The 21,759-nt window shown below is 37.6% G+C and overlaps 1 protein-coding gene across 1 annotated transcript in view; it reads right to left on the bottom strand.

The window, feature by feature from the left end:
- Positions 1-21,759, bottom strand: part of NGEF (neuronal guanine nucleotide exchange factor) — a 760,193-nt gene that overhangs the window by 114,101 nt on the left and 624,333 nt on the right. The window contains exon 11 of the mRNA XM_044070587.1: positions 7,985-8,074. Coding sequence (XP_043926522.1) covers positions 7,985-8,074 — 90 coding nt within the window. The remainder of the gene's footprint in view (positions 1-7,984; positions 8,075-21,759) is intronic.

Raw genomic sequence — 21,759 nt, 5'->3', positions numbered from 1 at the left:
CCAAGGCAGTGGTCTACATGGCTACATGTGACCAATGCCTAGCATTTTATGTAGGCAAAACAGAAAGGAAATTTAACGCCAGAATTTATGAACACAACTATGCCATAAGAAAGAATAATATTAATAATGCTTTAGCGAGGCATATTCAGGACAACACTGGCCACAATTTCACATTTAAGGCAATAGACCATGTAGACATCAGTGACAAAAAGCCTTGGGGACTTCAGTTAGAGTTAAAGGAGTTAAGGTGGCAAATCTTACTACAGGTAGATAGATGGCCAGGGATAAATGACAGGACATCCCTCTCTCCTGTATTGAAATTAAAAGCCCTAGAAAGGAACAAATTATCTCAAAACATTTGTTAAGCACAAGCACTTTTGTATGTATTTGGCTTTGGTAAACATTTGAGTATTATGTGAATATTTAACATGAGTTTTTAAAAATGATTTTGGTTTTAGTTTTATCCTATTTAGAATCATTCATGACACAAGTATGAGACTAATAATTTATCTTTTAATTACATGTTTTAGTTGTATTTAAGATGCAACCGTTTCAACTGTAACACAGTCATCAAGGGGTTAATTAATGTTCTGTCTCAGTGTTGCTTAGCTAGCTGCCTCTCTTTGCTTACCCAATCAGAGTGTTTTTTATATGTATATAAATGGCTGTCTTACATTTTAATGGTGCTTGATGAAGTTAACACTTGTTTAACGAAAGCGCTCACATTTTATTTGTTTTTCTTGTGGATTTTTAATCATTAAATACACCTTTGGTTTATCATGACCTGAGTGATTTGTGCCTGTGAAACTCTGCCTGCCAGCATTTTTATTTATTTAGTATCTTTCCCAGATACTTGAAGCTGTTAACTTGTTCCACTATTTTCCCCTTCTATCTCAATTCTCAGCTTCTTCTGAACTCTATCATTTACTGACATTACAACTGTCTTTTCTATGCTCAGTTTCATCCTATTTGCCTTCAGTTTTGCATTTCATTCCCATATTCTTTGCTGAAGTTTTTGTTCATGGTCTGCCTGTAATGCCACATCATCTACATACAGCAACTTTTTTGATTTGTCCACCGACTTGTTTGTTTGCTAATGTAGTTCATCACGAAAGTACGAACAGCAGTGGTCTCACCTTGGTGCACACCAACTCCTAATGGGAACCTCTCTATGAGACTGAGCATTGTTTGTACTTGAGTCATTGGGTCCTTGTACATATCTGGCACTAATTCTACCAATGTTTCTGGGACTTCAAACCACCTGAAGAGTGCTCAAATCTGCTTTCTTGGAACCTTGTCATCTGCTTTCTCAAGACTAGGAATGTCCAGTTGGACTCTTTTCTCATTTAGCTTCTTCTCAGCTATCTGTCTCACCACAAACATTGGGTCAATTGTGCTGCATCGTGATCGGAATCTGAACTGTTCATCTCCCATCTTACGTTCTACTGCTCTGTGTATCCATTTATCAATCACCCTTTCTAGAACTTTCATGCAATGTGACAGTAGTTTAATGCCTCTGTACTGCTCACAGTTGTGGCTGTCCCCTTTTTTGTACATTGGCATGAGTATGCTTATTCTCCAGTCATCTGGGATATGCCTTTCTCTCCACACTGCTATGAGTACCATCAAGACCCACGTCTCCCCCATCTCACCCAACATCTTTATCATATTTGCTGTGACCTCATCTGAGCCTGCTGCTTTCCCTGGCTTCATTTTCTTAGTTCTGCTTTTACTTCTTCTATGGTACACTCCTCTTCTCTCATTGTGGCTGTGTCTGGTGCAGTACAGCTACTGTGAGGTTTTCTTCATTCAGAAACTGCTGGAAGTACTCCTTCCATCTCCCTTGGATGTCCTGTGGACTGGTTAGCAGGTTGTTGCTGGCATCCCTTATGAAGGGTGTCTGACTATTTTCTTTATCTTTCTTTCTTTGCCTTGTAGCCTGATATACTTTCTTTGTGCTACTGATGTAGTGTTCTTTGCTATTACAGCTGCTTTCTTTGCTTCTTTGTTAGCCAGCCAGTATTCCTTCCTAGTTTGGTCTGTCTTTTCTATATTCCATGTTTTCCTGTATACCTTCTTTCTTTTGATGTCTTCCTGGAGTTTTGAATTCACCACCAGCTTTCCTTGTGTATGTTATTTCCATACCTGGCCTGGCCACATATCTGTTCTGTAGTCCTTACACATGATGTTTTGAAGTGCTAGCATTTTTCCTCCCCTCCACCTATTTCCTCTTCTTCTTCAGGTGGTAGAGCCTTGAGTAATTCCTTGAACTGTTGTACTTTCTCTCCAGTCAGCTTCCAGGTCTAGAGCCTTCACTGACCACTGCTTGCAACTGATTGTGGCAACCAGTGGTTTATGTTGTGGGCAAACTGTTTCACTGGGGATGACTTTGCGATAACTGATTCTTCCCCAGTGCTCTTTCCTTACTAGAAGGAAATCTACCTGGGTGGCATGTTGGCCATTCTTGTATGTGATCTTGTGACTGTCCCTCTTTCTGAAACATGTGTTGGCTTTAATTATGCCATTTGTCAGACAGAAGTCTAGAATGGCTTCTCCTTTTTTATTCCTGTTACCCCTGCCAATGTGCACCCAGGCAGTCCTCATATACTATTCTGTCTGTTCTGATATGTGCATTAAAGTCACTCATTATCAACACCAATTCATGTTGTCCTGCCTTATCTAGTAGGTACTGCAACTGCCATCTGAATACACTCTTTTCTTGACTATCACAATCCTGCTGTGGGGCATAGGTTGAAATTAAGAATACTGTCCTATCATTAAGCTGGAGTCTGATTGCCATGAGTCTGTCACTAATTCTGATGAAATCCCTCACTGTCTTTTGAAGCCTCTCCCTCACCCCACATAACTTCTAGCATATCCTCTTCCTGAGTAGTAGACTCTAGATCCCAAGCCAAGTGGCTTTGCTGCACTGCTCTTCCATTTTGCCTCTTGTATGCATAGGATGCCTGGCCTCTTCCTTACCATCATGTCATCCACTTCCAAGCTGTATCCTGTCAGTGTAGCAATTCTTAGTTCACGTTTGGCAAGCTGATTCGTTTTACATCCAGATTTTGCTCAACATGACTATCCCAGGTAGCCAAGCTTATTGTCCCAGAGCTGCTGGGTTTTATGGCTGGCACACACTGGCCAATAGGGGCACATACAACCCTCCCACTGTTAGCACGCATCCATAGCCTAGGTCAGATTAAGTCAGGTCCTCAACCCACTTATCACTGTCAAATATCCATGCCCATTTGGTGACATTAGTCAACATGACTGAGGCACCCAGAGATGTTTAATATTATCACAATGTGGAATTACAGCTCAGCACTGACTACTTATGTCCCTCATGGACAGAGATAGTCAGTGCTGAGCCTAGACTCGCTCTGCTAATAATGCTCATCTAACCAAGATCATTTAGGGTAACTTGGGTATAACATGGCTAAGATTGTAAGGGTAACTCGAGTATAACATGGTTAGGCTTGTAAGGGCTTTTGGGGCTGTTAGCTTACTAACCTCCTATGAACCTATGATAAATAAAGTTTCTACTGTCACAGTGCTGTTTGTAAATCTTTTCTAGCTAGTTTCACCGTGTGTAAGGTATTAACTGGAAATTTTCTCCATTTGTTAAACATCTGTTTGTTTGTTCTGATTTCTCGCCAAGGAGTGTATCATAAAACTGACTTAGTTTCCTCCCCTCCCTCCCTATTAGTATCTTGTTCTTATACTTGGTGGCTTTGCAGTTGCCCACCCCTACTGTACATTTGATCTGGGACACTCCTCCCAGTCTAGTGTCATTAGCTCATTCTACCTAATACAGAGAGGACATTTGAGAAGGCCAACCCACTTAGTTTCTTAACCTTGAATTATCTCTGTTCCTCCTTTCTCCCTTTCCACTTTACTAAAAAAAAAAAAAAAAAAAAAATCTACCATTGCTAGAATCTCCTTGTGTTCTGACTGAGTGTGCTTCTCAAACAATCTGGAAATATAGAGCTGATAAATATATTTGTTGGCACTTTTTAACTGTTCAGAGTTGAATAAAACAATAATTGAATCAGTTCAGAATACCGTTTGAATAAATTGCATTTATTTAAACTGTATTTGCTTTAATATTGCTACAACCCAAGTGTTCTAGCTTGCATTGCATTTGAATTGTTTTTAGTACTGGTTTAGTGGTTTAGCAGCTTTTCTGTTAAAAAAAAGGTTCTAACCTTGTTTCCTGCCTTTCCTGTAACTAGTCTAGTCCAGATACAGATTTGCTGTATCCAGGACTGTTTGTAAGCTTCGGCAATGCCAAAAGTCTGCTCTTCAATTTTTCCGTTAGATCTGCTAGTTCTCTCCTCTCCTGCTCTTTTACTAGCTTATTAGTCTGTGAGTGCAGATTTATTTTCATCATAATTAAAACAAAAACCTTCCATGAATATTGAGAGAGAGAGAGAGAGAGAGAGAGAGAGAGAGACTTCTAAATCTACAAGCTAAGGTAATTTTATCTGGACTAATCCTGTGTACTCTGCATCCTTTCTAACTATGAGGCCTTCCCTAGGAGGTCCATGAAATGCTATATTTCATAATAGCAGTCTCTATTTAAACCCCTGCAGAAGCTCTGTTTTTACACTTAGTAATCTTTTTATTACATCTATTTGTTAACTAGGTAAGCCCACTGGAGATGACATTTCTCATAAGCATGACAAATACCAAACAGTTTAACTATCACAGATGATGTTGTTAGCCCGGGAGCACTGTTTTGTTATGTAACTTGCTCAGTCACACAGTAGGTAAATGAAGGTAGATGGAATCAGTTCTGGTACACCTGACTTCGTGGAAGCAATTCTTCAACAACTTAGAGCATTAATTTTGTGCTCTTTCAGGAGATATTTATTTTACTATGTGGCATGAAACTATAAAAATACACATATATTGTTTTAATGATCAGCAGTTAACCCTCTAAGTATAGTAATGAAATAACACAAAGTATCACACATATGATGGTGGGGGAAGGATACAGTAACAGCCGTGAGTAATATGAAATAACCAAACATGGTGGTATGGGGAGGAGATGCAGAAGCATCCATTAAATACATAATATGTAACAATATACGTACCACACATGGTGCTGGATGGAAGGGTGCCATACAGCCATGAGTAATGAAACAACTAAACATAGTGGTATAAGGGAGTAGCATCCATCACATGATATGTAACAATATACTGTACATACCACACATGGTGCTAGATAGCAGGGTGAAGTAACAGCCATGGGTAATACGTAACAAATTAAGCACCTTACATGGTGTGCGTGGGGAATGCAGTGACAGCCAGAGCAGAGAATAATTAACAAGTACTGTTTGCCATGCTGTGGGGAAGACGATGTAGTAATAATTATGTAACAATGTAAATGTCACATATGGTGCTATGTGGAAGTGTACAGTAACAGCCATAGCTAAAGTGCAACATGGAAAATGTCACACAAGGTGATGTTGGCAAGGATGCATTAACAGCTATGACTAAGATTTAACAGTGAAAGAACCATGCATTGTGCTGTAGGGTGGGCTGCAATAGTAGAGACAGCAAATACGTAAGTTCCAAATGTTTAAGCACTGTTACAGCAGCAGCTATGGCTGTTATGGAGCAATGTAACCATCACACAAGAAAATGTACAGCTTTCTTAAATAAGTGTAACTAGGTAACACTATAGAGGCAGAGCTTCATCTTAGGTGGAAATTTTCCTTTAAGGTTGGCTAAGATCTTCATAAACTTGTCACAGTATACTCAAATGATCTCTCACATGTATTGTAACATGAGCTGGGCCATAGCAGGCCTACTAGGTGAAGGCATTCAGTGGAGAGATGCTGAGTGATAGAAAGGCATATGCTGGGTAGTGAAAAGAATGCTATACTAGAAGGAAAACCCTGAAAATCATAACAATAATATATCCAAAACCAAGTAGTGGATATTGCACCAAATCCAAACAATAAAAAATCCAAAGGTGCAAAATGAGATAACCAGGATCAGTTTACCATCCACAATCGACTTTATTAAAAAAATGTACATGCACGCAAAAGCGATAAAAACATTAACGCCTTACAAATTAAACACAGCGCTTTCATCTTATTATGTAGACTTCCTCAGATAAAACACAGTGTTGGAAAGGACCTGTATTTAAACTTAATCAATTAACTAATTAACCAATGAATGAACTGATTAATTTGAATGTTTTAAAGATACACAAACATATATATTATCAGAAAGGGAAACATTACCTTTAAAATATGTATCCAGTTTCACTTTACTTTAAAAGTATAGGAAATAAAGTGCCTTATAATAAATAAAGATCATGAAATGCATAAAAATAAATAGCATAGTATATAAATATGATAAAAATCATTTTGTTAAAAGCAAATAAAATGGGAGAATGTTTTTTTAAAAAAAGCTCTTCCCTTAGGCCAAAATATTTAGCCTTTTCTTCCTCAGTGCTAAATATTAAATCTGATTTAATTTGCTGATCTATTTGATCAATTTCTTTTTGTAATAATTCCTGACATCTTACATTTTCTCTAATCATTAATCGCAACATGTCTAAACCACACTTGTTAAATATTTCGACAAGCTCTTTGTAAAAGTCAGAATCATACTGTACATTGTTGGGAAATTTGTACACCAGAAGTCCCTTGGGCACAATTTCCCTTAGAATACATTCATTCAAATATTCATTTTCTATTGTGTATGTTCTGTATTTGTACATCATTTTGTACAAATCATCCAGTTTAGAACAATAGGAAACATAAGTCGCATATTGTTGGTCAAGGTTCGTTTTAGTTTTAAATGAATATTTAACTTGTAGCCAGTCCTTAATTTCTTTAACATTATGAGCGTGTACAGTACCTGTGGGATTGGCTTCAGCGTTCGTTTTCTTCTGTCCCCTTCCAGCATATCCATTTCCATTAAATTTAGTTCCATTACCATCTTTCTGAAGGATTTTTGGCATGTTAGCCGGATCAAAGGTAGGACTATGGAACTCATCGAGTTCGCCGACGCCTTCAGGAACGCCTATAAGCTCCCTCGCTTGTTCGTCCTGCCTTGTAGAACCACCATTTCCTGCTCAATGATGCTGAGCCTTGTTCCCATAACTCTTCACTAACGATTGGCTAAGGGGAGTCAACAGGTCAATCAATTCAGTTAGTTGTCCAATGAGTTTGCGAGTTTGACCTGTTTCCTCCGCCCCCCTTACTTCCGATGGCGAAAACAAATCCATCTCCCTTCCACAAAAAGTCACAACAACCAAAACCAAGTAGTGGATATTGCACCAAATCCAAACAATAAAAAATCCAAAGGTGCAAAATGAGAGAACCAGGATCAGTTTACCATCCACAATCGACTTTATTAAAAAAATGTACACGCACGCAAAAGCGATAAAAACATTAACGCCTTACAAATTAAACACAGCGTTTTCGTCTTATTACGTAGACTTCCTCAGATAAAACACAGTGTCGGAAAGGACCTGTATTTAAACTTAATCAATTAATTAATTAACCAATGAATGAACTGATTAATTTGAATGTTTTAAAGATACACAAACATATATATTATCAGAAAGGGAAACATTACCTTTAAAATATGTATCCAGTTTCACTTTACTTTAAAAATATAGGAAATAAAGTGCCTTATAATAAATAAAGATCATGAAATGCATAAAAATAAATAGCATAGTATATAAATATGATAAAAATCCTTTTGTTAAAAGCAAATAAAATGGGAGAATGTTTTTTTAAAAAAAGCTTCAATTTAAATAAAGTGCTTTGTGCATGAACCATCTTCTGTAACAACATATATAATACAATACAATGTAATGCCATCTATATAACATAACATAACAATAACAATAATATATACATTTAATTACAATTAGCTGTTTCTTTGTAACAAACCTCCCACTTTGTAATAATTGCATCTGGTAACCTTTATGTATAACAAAGCATAGCTGTACCTTTGTTTTAAACTCCAGTTTCTTTTCAATGTTGATTAGGTACTCCGTGCGACTCATATTTTTCACCTTTTCATTGCAGGTTCGAACAATCTAAAAGAAGATTGCATTTTATACATTTATTTTACTCTGCCTATAGTTACATTTCTCTGAAGCTAATACATGCCAGTGAAGACAATAACGTCATATGAGCATTGCTTGACTCACTTGGTCTATTTCCTATCTACTGGAAAAGCCACAGATCCTATATAATCAATAATTTATGTCTTTTTTTTCTAGCCCCATAAGAATTGCCACTCATCTGTCCCATGCCTTCTTTAACATCATCAATGATTTACTCTATACTACCTCTTTAAAAGACTGCTTCAGTCATTCAGTGCTCTTTCTCTGAAATTATAATTGCTCCTTATTTTTTCACCTGAGCTATTCATATGGTCTTCCTGTATTAATACACACTTTTTGAAAATGGTACTCAGGTGAACTATATAGAATTCCTTGAGGTACTGAAGCATTTCTGGCATGCCCACTTCTGCCTTTCTTATTCAGTTCTATACATCAAGCTATTGTGATCTCTCCTTCATGTGACTTTTTGTGCAGCTGAGGCACTGCTGTTTTCCTCCGCTGAGCTGCCTCTAGTTTACATTTGTACATTATAAGACTTCCAAAACTGCAAATAGTAATCTAGCTGGAAATTCACAAAATAGTAAACAGAAGGCGATAATAAATAACATGCACCTGAGTAATCACCATATCAGCTGATCTTTGAGTAGGGTCCTCAACGGTGGCTGTATAACTGGAACTCCTTCCTGAGAACCCTTTTAGATCGAGTTCTTATTTTGTCTTATAGATCCAGTACCTGGAGGTGTGATTACCTTTTAGCAGAACACACTACAACATCCCTACACTAGATTAAGCGGACTCATTTTAGGGAAGTTTTGGAATCCTTGTAAGGTGATTTTAGTATGGAAAAATAATAACCTCTTTGGACTTAAAACTCTTATACCAATTCCCTTCTAAACTACTTCAAGCTCTAGAGCTGTATTGTAAAGTAATTTCAGCTCTCTATATAACCCTCTTTTAAAAGAAAAGATATTTGTCTGTAACTATGTAACAATGCAATGCAATGCATGTTTTATAAACCCACACACCTGTCTCCATGACTTTGCAGAAACTGCATACAAACACACACACACACACACACACACACACACACACGCACGCACGCACACACACACACACACACACACACACATATATATATATATATATATATATATATATATATATATATATATATGTGTGTATGTATTGGTCCCTATCAGTTGATCAAGTTTTCAGAAACTTGAATGTCATATGGTCGAGACCATACAACTGAATTTTTGAAAACTTGAAGCTTTTGAATGGAGATAGTACAGTGCGGATCAGGAAATTTACCGTTTTCCTCACTGTAGTGTGATCTCAGAGTTGGTATATATACTTTTCTGGGGGTGTGGGGAGTACAGCCCCCCCACATGGAGGATGCGGGGTAAAAAAGGTAGATTTTAGGGTATTTTTGTGGGGTTTTTTTGATGTTCAAGTTTTCTGAAACTCAATTATTTTGTCTGGACCATATGAATATATATATGGATTCACTTTACAAGCTCGAAATACTGAAATATCAAAATTCAGTATATCGAGCCCATAAAGTGGAATCCTGAAAAGAGCAAAACCTCAGAAGCGTGAAATTCAAAACCTCGCATACCGGAGGTTTTGAATTAGCGCTTCTGGTGTTTCGCTGTGGTTATGGATTCAGGTAAGTGTTGATGTGTTAAGGGTGTTGAGTAGGGGCTGTGGTGTGTGTTAGTGTGTTTGTGATTGTGATGTGTGTGTGTGCGAGGAGAATGTAGCTTGTGTAGTGGTGTTTTGTGTGTTTTTGCATGTAGTGCGACCACAGAGTTAGAATATTTAAGTAGGGGGGTGTGAGGGGAGGCGCAGACCCCCACATGGGGGGTGCAGTGGGGCTTGCCCCCCTGCTTTTATGTAGTACAAAGCGTGTGTGTGTGTGTGTGTGTGTGTGTGTGTGTGTGTGTGTGTGTGTGTGTGTGTGTGTGTGTGTGTGTAGGAAGGTGTGTGTTTGTGGACAGCAGAAGCGCTAATTCAAAATCTCTGGTATGCGAGATTTTGAATTTCACGCTTCTGAGTTTTCATTCTTGTTAGGTTTCGACTTTATAGCCTTGACATACTGAATTTCGATATTTCAGTATTTAAAGTTTCTAGAGTGAATCCATATATATATATATATATATATATATATATATATATATATATATATGTTGTTGTATCTTTCGGCTTTTCCCGGTTAGGGGTCGCCACAGCGGAACTCCGGTCCACTAATGTTTGGCAACAGATTTTTATGTACAGAGTTGCCAACCCTGACGTACAACCTTCAATGAAGGTACGCCCATTCATGCATGTCTCCACACAGAAGACGCTTTAGCTGAGAATCGAACAGGACAACATCTTACTGTGATGCGACAACGCTACCGCAGCACCACCACCGCAGTAATATATATATATATATATATATATATATATATATATATATATATATATATATATATACCTATCTCTGTTATTATATATAATTTTTTTATATTCACAATATTTGCGTAATTATACATATACTTTGTAGCTTGCAGTATACCTCTGTAATTGTCTTCTCTGAATGTTATTCTCTGCAGTGAAAGCCAATACCAGCTCTGTCTGACTAAGTTTGCAGATGACTGCAAGCTACGAGCAGTCATTGAATCCACACATGCCTTAACCATCCTGCAGAAGATTTGTCCCAAATAAACAACTGGTTCTAAAATCATGGCCTGAAAGTGAATTCCAAAAAATGCATTATGTTATCTTTAGGGACGTAATCTACCCCAGGGAACTATGACATTGACAACATCCCCCTAAGAGTTGAATGAGTTGTTTCGAGATTTGGGAAGTTATATGGACAGTGACTTAGCTTTCGACCAACATGTCTCCACTGTTATAGGAAATTCTTTCTATATTACACAACTTACAACAAAGAGATTGTGTCTAGATCTAGGGATGTCATTGTCTCCCTTTACTCAGCCCTCATTAGGCCATCAATAATGCCCCCTTTGGCAACTATCTGTCCAGACACATGCTACAACTGGAATGCCCACAGAGATCCCTTACTAAAACGATACAAGGCCAAAATATTTCCTGCATGGACTGACTCAAGGCCCTACCACTACACTCTGTATCCTACTGACTGCTAAGAGGTGACCTGTATCTTTCTTACAAGTCATCCTCTGAAGCAATACTGATGGATTTACTGCACATTGACAAATGGCATCAGAAATACTCAGTCTAGGGATCTAAACCTCTTCTGCAACATGAACAGAATAGTTTGGAGGGACAGGTGTATTTCTTAGCAAATATCACTATTCTGGAAGACTTCCCATCCATGTAAAACAAAGCTCATCCCTGTCCATATTCATGAGCAACTTGGATATATGGATGGAAAAAAGGCAATTTACCCTAGGAATGCTCCCTGTGCTACTAATGGACAGGGGCAGCTCCTAAATGCTTTATGGGTCCCTTCAAATTATTTATGGTATGATCACAGTTATTCTCATTAGGAGTAATATATAATTATCAACCATGGGATGGGTAAGAACCATCTAACACCAAATGGAATAGGTTAATTCCACCACCAAAAGGGAAATTGGTTAGGCTTAAAATGGCCTGCAAAGGCAGCTAGCCTAGTACTTACAGATGAACCTAGCCTAGTACTTACATATGAACCTATAAATGTTTATGCTTTCCCGGGCTGAATCTAAAACTGTTCATTTTGTGATCAGTGCTCTACCCTTGTTAACAAATTTAAACAAACAAACAAAAAAAATAAATAAATACAAAAATAAAAAATAGCATACTTTTAGTTGTTTGATGACTTTGTTATTATTCCTGCTTGGTGTTTAAAAGTTAAGGAGGAATCCAAGTGCAGTCCTCGGTGTCTGTAGCTTTCTACTTGAGAGATTCTGTTACATAAAGTATGTTGTTGTTACTTAGATTTTGGTTGGTTGCAAAGAGCTGTATTAGTAACATTTGGTGTTAATTTATAGGGAAATAGTTGAATTTCCTCTTTTTCATAGGATTCATTGAAATTTCAAAGCAGTTTAGTCTCATGACCATCAAAGCATTGCCAATACCTACTCTCAGGCTGGCCCTCCCTTTATCAATGCCAGTTAGTCCTAGGATACATTTGGGATATTCATCCAGTTATCCAGATTCTGGTTAAAGGTTGATAATATACTGTAGTACTTAACCTGTGGGGAGAGCTTATTCCAGACATGGAGGTAGGCACTGCCTAATGAATTTATTTCTCCATTGTATTTTGTTTATCTGCTGGTGAAGATTTAAGTCCTTGCTTGTAGGGTTTGCTAAGCTATTTAGACTTATAGGATCTCAAGGACGACAGGGTCTCTTTTGGCATGGTAGTGAAGGCCAAGGGCCGGATACAGCACTAGGCAACCTAGGCAGTTGTCTAAGTCCCGGTGCTATTTGAGAGGGTCGCAAAAGCATGAGCCACACTGCTTTGCTGACTGACAACTCGAATAGCATTGATGCAAGCTTTTTGAAAAAGCTGGGAAAATTGTGTATGTATCACTGGACTGCTATCAGCTCAGGGGGATTATATTGCCTGAATGCCAGGAGATTGCTTCTGATGCCTTAATTTCTAATGTCTGTCTCTAAAAATAGCAAACTCCATGGCAGGTAGGGAGAACTTTTTTTCCAGAAGTTTAGTGCTTATATAATAAGGAAACCCTGGAGTCCATACGACAGAATTTATGCCTTGAGTAGCTGAGCATCCAGAAAAAGAGTACCCATTAGGAGACGTCAGTCAGGGTACTAAGTTTGTGTTTATGAGTAATGGGTTACAGATACAGGAAAGAGACCCTTTTTGGACTGACTAATTCACTGTTAGGAGGAAGAGCTCAAGTGACTGTAATCGAATCAGCTGAGGAGACCTGATGGCAGGACTAGAAAGTAGGAACTGTAGGCTGTCTTTCAGGCTTTCAGGTCTTAGCAAGGCCATCCTCTTGTAGCCTGTCAGTCATTTTATTGTAACAGAGATGGAACCGGGAGAGGTGAACTTGTAGTTGGAGGTATTTTTCATGTGTGTATAGTGCTCATATAACATGGCTGAGATGTGGTTCCAAATCAAATATGTTTTTTGTTTTTTGGGGGGAATGGTTTGTTTGTTTGTGTCTTTCGGCTTTTCCCGTTTAGGGGTCGCCACAGCGGAACTCCGGTCCGCTAATGATCGGCAGTAGAGTTTTACGTGCTGGCTTGCCAGGCCTAACACACAACCTTCAATGAAGGAACGCCCATTCATGCATGTCACCACACAGAAGACGCTTTAACTGAGAACTGAACGGGCAACGTCTAACTGTGAGGCGACAACGCTACTGCAGCACCACTTGGGGGGAATGGTATGGTTTAAAATTAATATCCTGTCTGCTATATTGTGGTTTGACATTGATATGTTGATGCAACATTTTTCTGTTATAAGATTATATAAGGAGCATCATTTTATGAGCCATGTTCTTTGGGTACAGTTCTTGGTTTCCTTTTTTTGTTGACTGATGTGCTTTATTATATGCTTATGAATAACCTTGAAAGGCTGATGTCTGAGCTTAATGTTAATATTTCAACTATGAATACATTTTGTATTTAGCTTTTTTGCAGACATGGGTGTGAAATGCACTCTGCTGGTTACAGCAGCGCTTGTCTGGCATTTATTGCAGATGAGTAAGTTTATGAGCTCTTAATGAGCTACTTTGAATTTGATTTGTGTGCTTCACCAGACAATACTCCTGGACTGGCCCCAGTGGGCCCTCCCAGGCTGTTAGCAAATTGTTTTTTGAATAATCCCTGCACCCTTCACATAGCAGCTAAGTATTGCTAAATTGTATGTTTTCTGAATACAAATCACAGCATGTCTCGTAGTATAATGGCTTGTCAAATGCACTTTCAGTAAATGAGTTTCAAGGGAAGAGAAGTTTAATGGTGTTCAAGCTAAATCTGTTTTCATTGTGAGAGGTTGTTTTATTCAGCAAATGACTGAATACTTTTGCTGTAAAATTTGAAATAACAGTTTTCATTTAAATCCAGATATGTGATTATTGTAAAAGTGAAGAAAGAAAGAAGAAAAAAAGAAAAAAACAAACAACAGTATACACTTTGACAGGTCTGAACAGTGTTTTGTGAAGACACAGCCAAGTAATGGGGTATTGGTATGGATGGGGGGGGGGGGCTGGACCACTAATCTGCCTTAGTCCCCATTTGACCATGATCTGGTAATTGAAGAAGTCACAAACCACCTCCCTAAGAGTCTATAAGATGCTAAGTAAAGGGATAGAGCTTCTAACCTCTTTTGGTAGCTCAGGGACTTTAAGCCTGACATCATCTTAGTTAGGAACCTCTGGGGCTTTTCTGTTTGTTGGATATGTTGGGTGAGTTATATTCTGAAGGGGCATTATACTCTATAATGATTTAATTAGGGCTGAATTTAAGGGAACACTCACATATTTAAATCTGGATGATTTACCCCTGTCTACATGTTGATTGAAGGAGAGGGAATTATCAATACAGGTACCCAAGTCCCTAACTACATTTTTGTTTAGAGGAAGAGTATTGTCTATACTATACTTTGAGGGTAGGGGTTGTTTGTCAAATGAAATGATACTGCACTTTTCACCTTTAATTGGAGCCCATTTTCAGTACACTAGGTAGTAACTAAAATACGTTTTTTTCTGAATGATACACGTGCCAAAGGGGGTCTTAATAATAATACAAATTTTGTAGTAATCTGCATATATAGTTAAACAGGGGTCTTGTTTCTCAGTTTAGAAATAAATCACAATGTTAATGTCAAAAAAGGGGGTCCTAGTACAGAGACCTGGGACAGTCCACTGATTACCCTCACACTTGCCACACAAACTATGTGGATTTTGTCTTGTAGCCAGTTTGCGATCCATCTTACTACATAAGGAGCTGTATTAAAGCATTTAGTCTACTTACAATGCTACAGGAAATAAGATATCAAAAGCTTTGACTTGGTCAAGATAAAGATATGCTGTGTGAACAGTATGACCACTGTACAACTTGTGTGACTTTCCCAAAGAAGTAAGATTTAATAGATAAGATTTCTATTTGATGAAACCAAACTGTTGGGGGTCTAGCCTAATGAGAGTTTTGATACCATGGGTGATGAAATACATTCTGCGACACTCCATAGCCTTGCAGAGCTGGATCATAAGGCTGATGGGGTTATAATTACTGGGATCCATGGCAGAGCAACCCACTGCAATGTTTTATAATTTAGGAACAGATCCTGTGGCTAAGTTTAGATTAAACTTATTGAAAAGTGGTTCAGTAAAGACATGTCTGGCAGCATTTATTAAACATCCTGATATGTTACCCATTCCTGTGGAGGAAGAAATTTTGGTTTTTGATAGCATTTTCAGAACATGGTCTTTGCTGATAATGAGGAGTGGAGGATTTTGGGATATGTGTAGTTTTGATAGATATCTTGGGATGACGTTTGCAGTAAACTTGTTTGCTAGTGTACTAGTAATGTCTATTGGGGCAGAGTGGGTATTTCCATTTAGGATAGCATTGCTTGGTATTGTTCCTTAGTTTCCTATTGTGGCTAAAGAAAAGCTTTTTCCTATCCTTAGCCTCACAAGCTAGCCTAGGTTTATGGGTTGCATTAGTAGTAATAATAGTATATTGCAGTTCCTCTAATGCTTTTTGTAGTACATTTGTTTTAAGGAGTTTTGTATCTGCTGTATAATTTAAGTAATTGATGTTCTTGTTGTAAATTGTTTCTATGTTGGTAGACCAGCTCCCAGCTTAAAAAAAGACAGAAAATCCTGCCAAAGAGTGAATCTTGAACATTGCTCTTCTCCTTAAACTTCATTTTGCCCCTGCACTCTCTGATGTTGGGGATCAAGCCCACAACACCCCTCAAACTTATATATACAACTCTAAGATTGCCATACCTTGGAGAAAAGGAAATATTCCAGTTAATGTCCATTTTGGATTTGGTATATGTAAGTCTGTTCTTTTGTCCATTGTCTATATTTCTGTAAGCACAGTGGCAGGTGTGATGATGTGAGGTACTGACAGATATGCCAGGAGAAGTAGGGCAGTAGATGTGTAATATATCCCAGCATAGGCAGCTGGAAGTTTGTAAATAATTATATGCTATTTGTATATCAAACTGATTTGTACAGATGCTTGTGCTGAAAAATGTATTTGTAAAGTTGCTTGTGTTAAACAAATGTACAAAGAGTGGGTCCTGCTGAACAGAAAGAAAAATACACCTGTATGTCAGACTGTATGGTAACTCTAGAAATTAATATTGTAACAGAGAATACTGGAAGAGAAGAGGTCAATCTCAGTTCAGTAAACTTTGAAAAATAGTTTGAAATTAAATTACGTGGTAGGCCATAAAGAGTGTACCTTACAGTTCTGATTGTAAGCAGAGACAAAATGCCTGTGAAAACATGCACTAGGAATCCTTGTTGTATTGTCCTTAGTAAGAACTAATTGCTACACTGGAAGGGTGGAAGTACTCAAATAGTTTTATGGCTTCCTGAGGCTGCAACAGATCTTAGCAAAGTTCTAGGTGTATAAGGTAACACAACTGTGCTAAATTCTGGCAGTTTCTAGTAAAAGGGGGTAGTATGGGAACCAGAATTCAGATGACCAGATGTATGTGATATCATTCTGTAATCCATCAATGAAATGGTGTCAAAGATTTGGGATGCATGGCTAGGCTTAAAAAGGCCCTAGTGGTCATTAGCCTGGTAAACACCTATGCACCTATAATACTGAATGAGACAGAAGACACAGAGCAATCTATTTTTGAAATCTGACATAATAGGATCCCTCACCCACTTGAAATTGCCTTTAGTAACTGACCAGAGAATAGCAATTCTTTATATCAGTCAGGAAAATATAGTGAGATTAGTTAAGTACTGTTTTTCTGTATCTGTATGCATCTTTTCATCTGTGTTATTTTAATATTCCCTGTCATTGAAACTCTGGTGTTTATTGTAAATAGATATTCTGCATTATTTTCATGTTCAGTTATTATTTATTATTAAATATATTTAAACCTTTCATCGTGGCTGGTCCTTTAGAGAATATTTTAAACTTTGAGAATACTTATATCTATTTGATGACTTTGTGGTCACTCCTGAAAGCCTTACTGCATTGGTCAAACAGTATCATTTGTATTAATATTAATGTCACTCAGTATAATTGGGTACACTTGTAAGAGCCTTAGAGTAGCTGGCTATGGGGTATCTGGTGACAGTGTAACTACCTTATAGTCTGGGCAGAAGGGAACATACCTAGTAAATCTGTACCAGCCTTTCCCAGGTGTGTATGTGTGTGTGAAAAACAAATCTCAAAGAGTGTGTGTATCAGCTGCTTGGAGAAAGGACAAGAAGAACTGATTTCACAGACAGGGTGCTGAAGGAGTTGGCTTGGACACTTCACTGAGGACTCAATTCTACAGCTGTGCCAGTGTGCAGTCTTACTGGAGGCCTGGAGAGAGAGAGACAGACAGAGAGAGAGAGAGAGAGAGAGAGAGAGAGAGAGAGAGAGAGAAAACAGCCCCCAGACCATGTTCCCTGTGTGTTCTTAAGGGAAACTGTGCTTGATGCAGAGAGTACTGTATGTATCTATATTTATTCCAAGTGAATGTCCCTCTCCAGTGTCAGTGGTGAGAATTCAGTCTCCTTGATTACTGGCCCAGAGGGGGGAGGTCACAGCAGTTTCTGACATTTCAAATGGTTACCTGGTAGACCACTAGTGTAGTTTGATTTTTGAATTTCCTATTGTATTTTGCCCTAGCTGGATCTGCTGATTATATGTAATTGGCTAAGTGGGTTTAGAATTCCTTAGTGAAGCTGACTGCTGTGTGACCAACTTAACTGGTGCTGTTACAGAAGAATTTTAAGATTTTTATCACATAATTGTATCAGTATTTTCCTGCTTGAAGTCCTGAAATTCAGAGATGTTGGTTTCAAAAGACTTGGAGATTTTGAAGGCAAATGCCACAAGTGTATGCTCTGAGTTAACTGGGGAAGCTAAGACCAGGAGAATAGAACATTATATCTCTTGACTGTCCCCTTTTTGCTGGAAAATACCTAATTTCTTTTTGAAAATAACTTAGTGCTAAGAAATTATGATTGTCTCCTTTAAATTATGATTTGTCTATTTGGTGGTTCCCTTACCAGGCATTGCTTCATTGACTTGTGGTTGAGGCCCTGATGTTGAAAGTGCTAACGTCACTAATGCCTCGACCATTAGTGATTAATGATGTGCAATTCTAAGGGAATGGACTCAGGAGTGGGAGGAGCTAACTCTAGCTAAAGACACAAGATTCTGTCACAACCAGCAATGTATACCTATTTATTAAAGGGTTGAACCTGCTTTTCATTTAGAAGCCTGTCCTTAAAACACATTTCACACTGAAGATGTTGGTTAGTGAAGCTGCATGTTTGAAAAAGTCTTTTTAAGTTGCTGTAAGGTATGCTCCAGTTTTTTTTCACAAATTCAAACAAAATTATGTTATTTATATAAATGAACATACGCCCATTTTGAGAGATTTTTATCAGCACCAAGCAGTAGTAGGAATTATATCCAGCATGAGAAGATAGAGGGTTAAAGATCATTATAACTCAAATCCAGGGCTCAGGAAGTCAGGTGAAGATCAAATGTTGTTTCTTTCAAAAATAATCAATACAGACCGAAACACATCTTATAGAAAGTGATGTGTTTCTTCAGTTAAAAACTAGACTGGGTGAACTTTAAGTAATGCATATATTTGTTTTGTCACACCTCTGAACAGCTTTGATTTGTCAGCACAGTACTTCATAAAATGATTTATTCAATATAAAATTAATGCATGCTCTTATGCTAGACAGCATATAAATAAATCAGGAAAAAGAAAAGAAAATAAAGCATGTGTCATTTTTGATCTTGTTCTTAACAAGTCTATTATTCACTTTTTGGTTCTCCTAAGTACATTCTTGTATAGATGAAGATGTTAGGTTGCATCTGAAAGAAGTTTGAAAAGCAATCCAGTAGGTTTTGTTAAAAATGACCATATGATCATCATCTGGGACACTCTTCTTTGGGGAATACACCTCTGCATTTATTTTTTACTTGAGTGTTCATTATGAGCAGAATGGATTTAATCTTTCAATTATGCATAGTTATATTTGCCAATTAAAGGGATTATTGTATGAGTTAGGGAGAAAAAATCTAGCTGGCATATAAATGTGCAGTTTCTTTTATGTGGATCTGGTAACCTGGTGCAATACCATTAGGTTTTGTTTGTGTAGTTGTTTGTGTAGTTGTATTATGTTCCCTTAAATTATCATTTCATATTTTCAGCTATCACACCATGTGTTTTTCTACTCAGTGTGCTGTAATGGATTCCCATTTAGGTTTCTGGCTGTCTTAAGGTGCTTCCACTGCTGCTAGCAATTCTGGTTTCCAGCACCTTCTTTTTTAAAGGCTGCAGTGTGGTACAAAGAAGTTATAATGGTCAACAAAATGGGTAGTATTGGAAATAGGAGATGTATGGATGAATTCTGAGGCCTAGGACAACATGTAGTCATTATCTCATGAAGGTCAGGTATTTCTAAAACCTCCCAGCTTGGAGAGTATTATTATATTTATAAATGAGCTATCTGTGTACTTATTTGTTCATGTTAACATGGGTATATTTAATTGTATTTTTTCAATGTAAAATAAGTCTTTTATCTCATGTTTCAGTACTCCGTAGAATGTTTAACAAATGCACCTGCACACACACACACGCGTGTGCACATGTACTCACAATCACATTCTGTTGAAAATCATTGATTTTTTTGCACCATGCCTCAAATGTTTGGAACAGGCTCCAATGTGAGTTTCTGCTACATTCAGAAAGTACCTACATTGGTATTTTTATTTTATATCAGTTTAGACTTTGACTATAACTATAAAAATGTAATCTGAATTAAACATTATGCAACAACTCCCCATTAATATTCTAAAATGTGCACGCTGATTGGTCAGTGTGCACGTTATAAATCAGAGTTATAGTAATGGAAAAAGGTCCGGTCGCCCGGACTTTTTCCATTAGTTAGTTTAACATAGCGAGACAGCTTTAAAAAGGTAACGGAGATCTTCCTATCTCCGTTGCTTTTTTTAAAGGTGTCTCGCTATGTTAAATGGGTTTAACATAGCGAGACAGCTTTGAAAAAAGCAACGGAGAAAGCAAGATCTCCGTTGCTTTTTACAAAGTTTCTCGCTATGTTAAACTCCTTTAACATAGTGAGACAGTTTCTAAAAAGGAACGGAGATCTTGCTTTCTCCATTGCTTTTGCCCACAGCTCTGATGTACTGCATAAGCATACGCATGACAGTACATCAGAACTGCCGCAGAATACCAGACAGCTGCGAAAGGGCAGCAAGGAGGCATTATACTATGCCATTATTTAAGAAAAGTAATTATTTTTCTTCTTAAATAATGTCATTGTATAATAGCAATAACCCACTTCTGGGTGTGGGTAATGCTGTATTTACCCACGGTTGTCTTTGTTTGGCCACTCGGGCTTTGCCCTCATGACCAAACCACACCAACTGTGGGTAAATCCAGCATTACCCACACCCAGGCGTGGGTTATTGCTATATTATTCTGGTTATATTTTATGACATTCTGTCAAATCCGTTTTTAAACTTTTTAAACCTGTGTTTCTGTCTGGTGACATCCTGAAACCCTATTGGGGGAAGGAGGAGTTATGATATTAAGTATGCAAATTTTATGCTGTTTCCCACATTTATGTCCAGATTGTCCATATTGTTAATGTCTGAAGGTTGAGAAATACATAGTACATGCAGTGGTTATATTTGTAAGGACCAGATCTAGAATATTATGTCATATGTAGGGTTTATTAACTTTCTGTTCCAGGAAATGCTTGTTAATTGAATCCAAGAACTGAGTATATTTATGTTGGTGGTATAGGGGGTTCACATAATTCCAAGGTAGTTAAAGTCTCTCAAAAATAATGGAGTTCTTCTTAATAGAGTTATTTGAATACTTTTAGGAAATCTATTATGATCATCTGGTAGTTTGTCTTATTTATGGTGATATGGAATTCTATGATTTCTGCTTGTGAATCTTTGGGAATTTGTCTGGAGGTGATATGATCCTTGACAAACATGGAGATACCTGGTAGGTATCAAAGCCAACTATGGAGAGAGTGCTTTCTTTACACTTAAACAAAGTCTCAGTAATTACACAAACATGAATATGTTCCAGATGCAGATGAGCCTCAAGAATAGGTAATTTGTTGTTAATTCTTTTGGAATTGGGAAGAGTCATATTAACTTATTCACTCCAATGGAGCTCAGGAAGTTTGCACTGTAACTTCCAATGGGTGGAGCCTAAGCCTTTTGACAGAATCAAATTATGTCCTCACATTTCAAACAAATGTCTATATCTCTGGAACCACAGGAGTTCTGAAATATAAATGGCAAACTCTTCAGCGCAAACTGTTTTTATAGTGGTAGTTTTCTTTAGGTTCTAGATCTTAAACTGAATTTTATAAGTCACAGTAAACATAGTAACTGTTACATTTGTAATAGTTTGTAAACAACTTAAAATATCTCCGCAACCACTGAAGTTACACACATACTGTCAA

This window comes from Protopterus annectens, chromosome 4.part1, assembly GCF_019279795.1.
Source record: "Protopterus annectens isolate FY-2018-M chromosome 4.part1, PAN1.0, whole genome shotgun sequence".
Classification (NCBI taxonomy): Eukaryota; Metazoa; Chordata; order Ceratodontiformes; family Protopteridae; genus Protopterus; species Protopterus annectens.
This window is presented reverse-complemented; position numbering and strand designations above follow the sequence as displayed.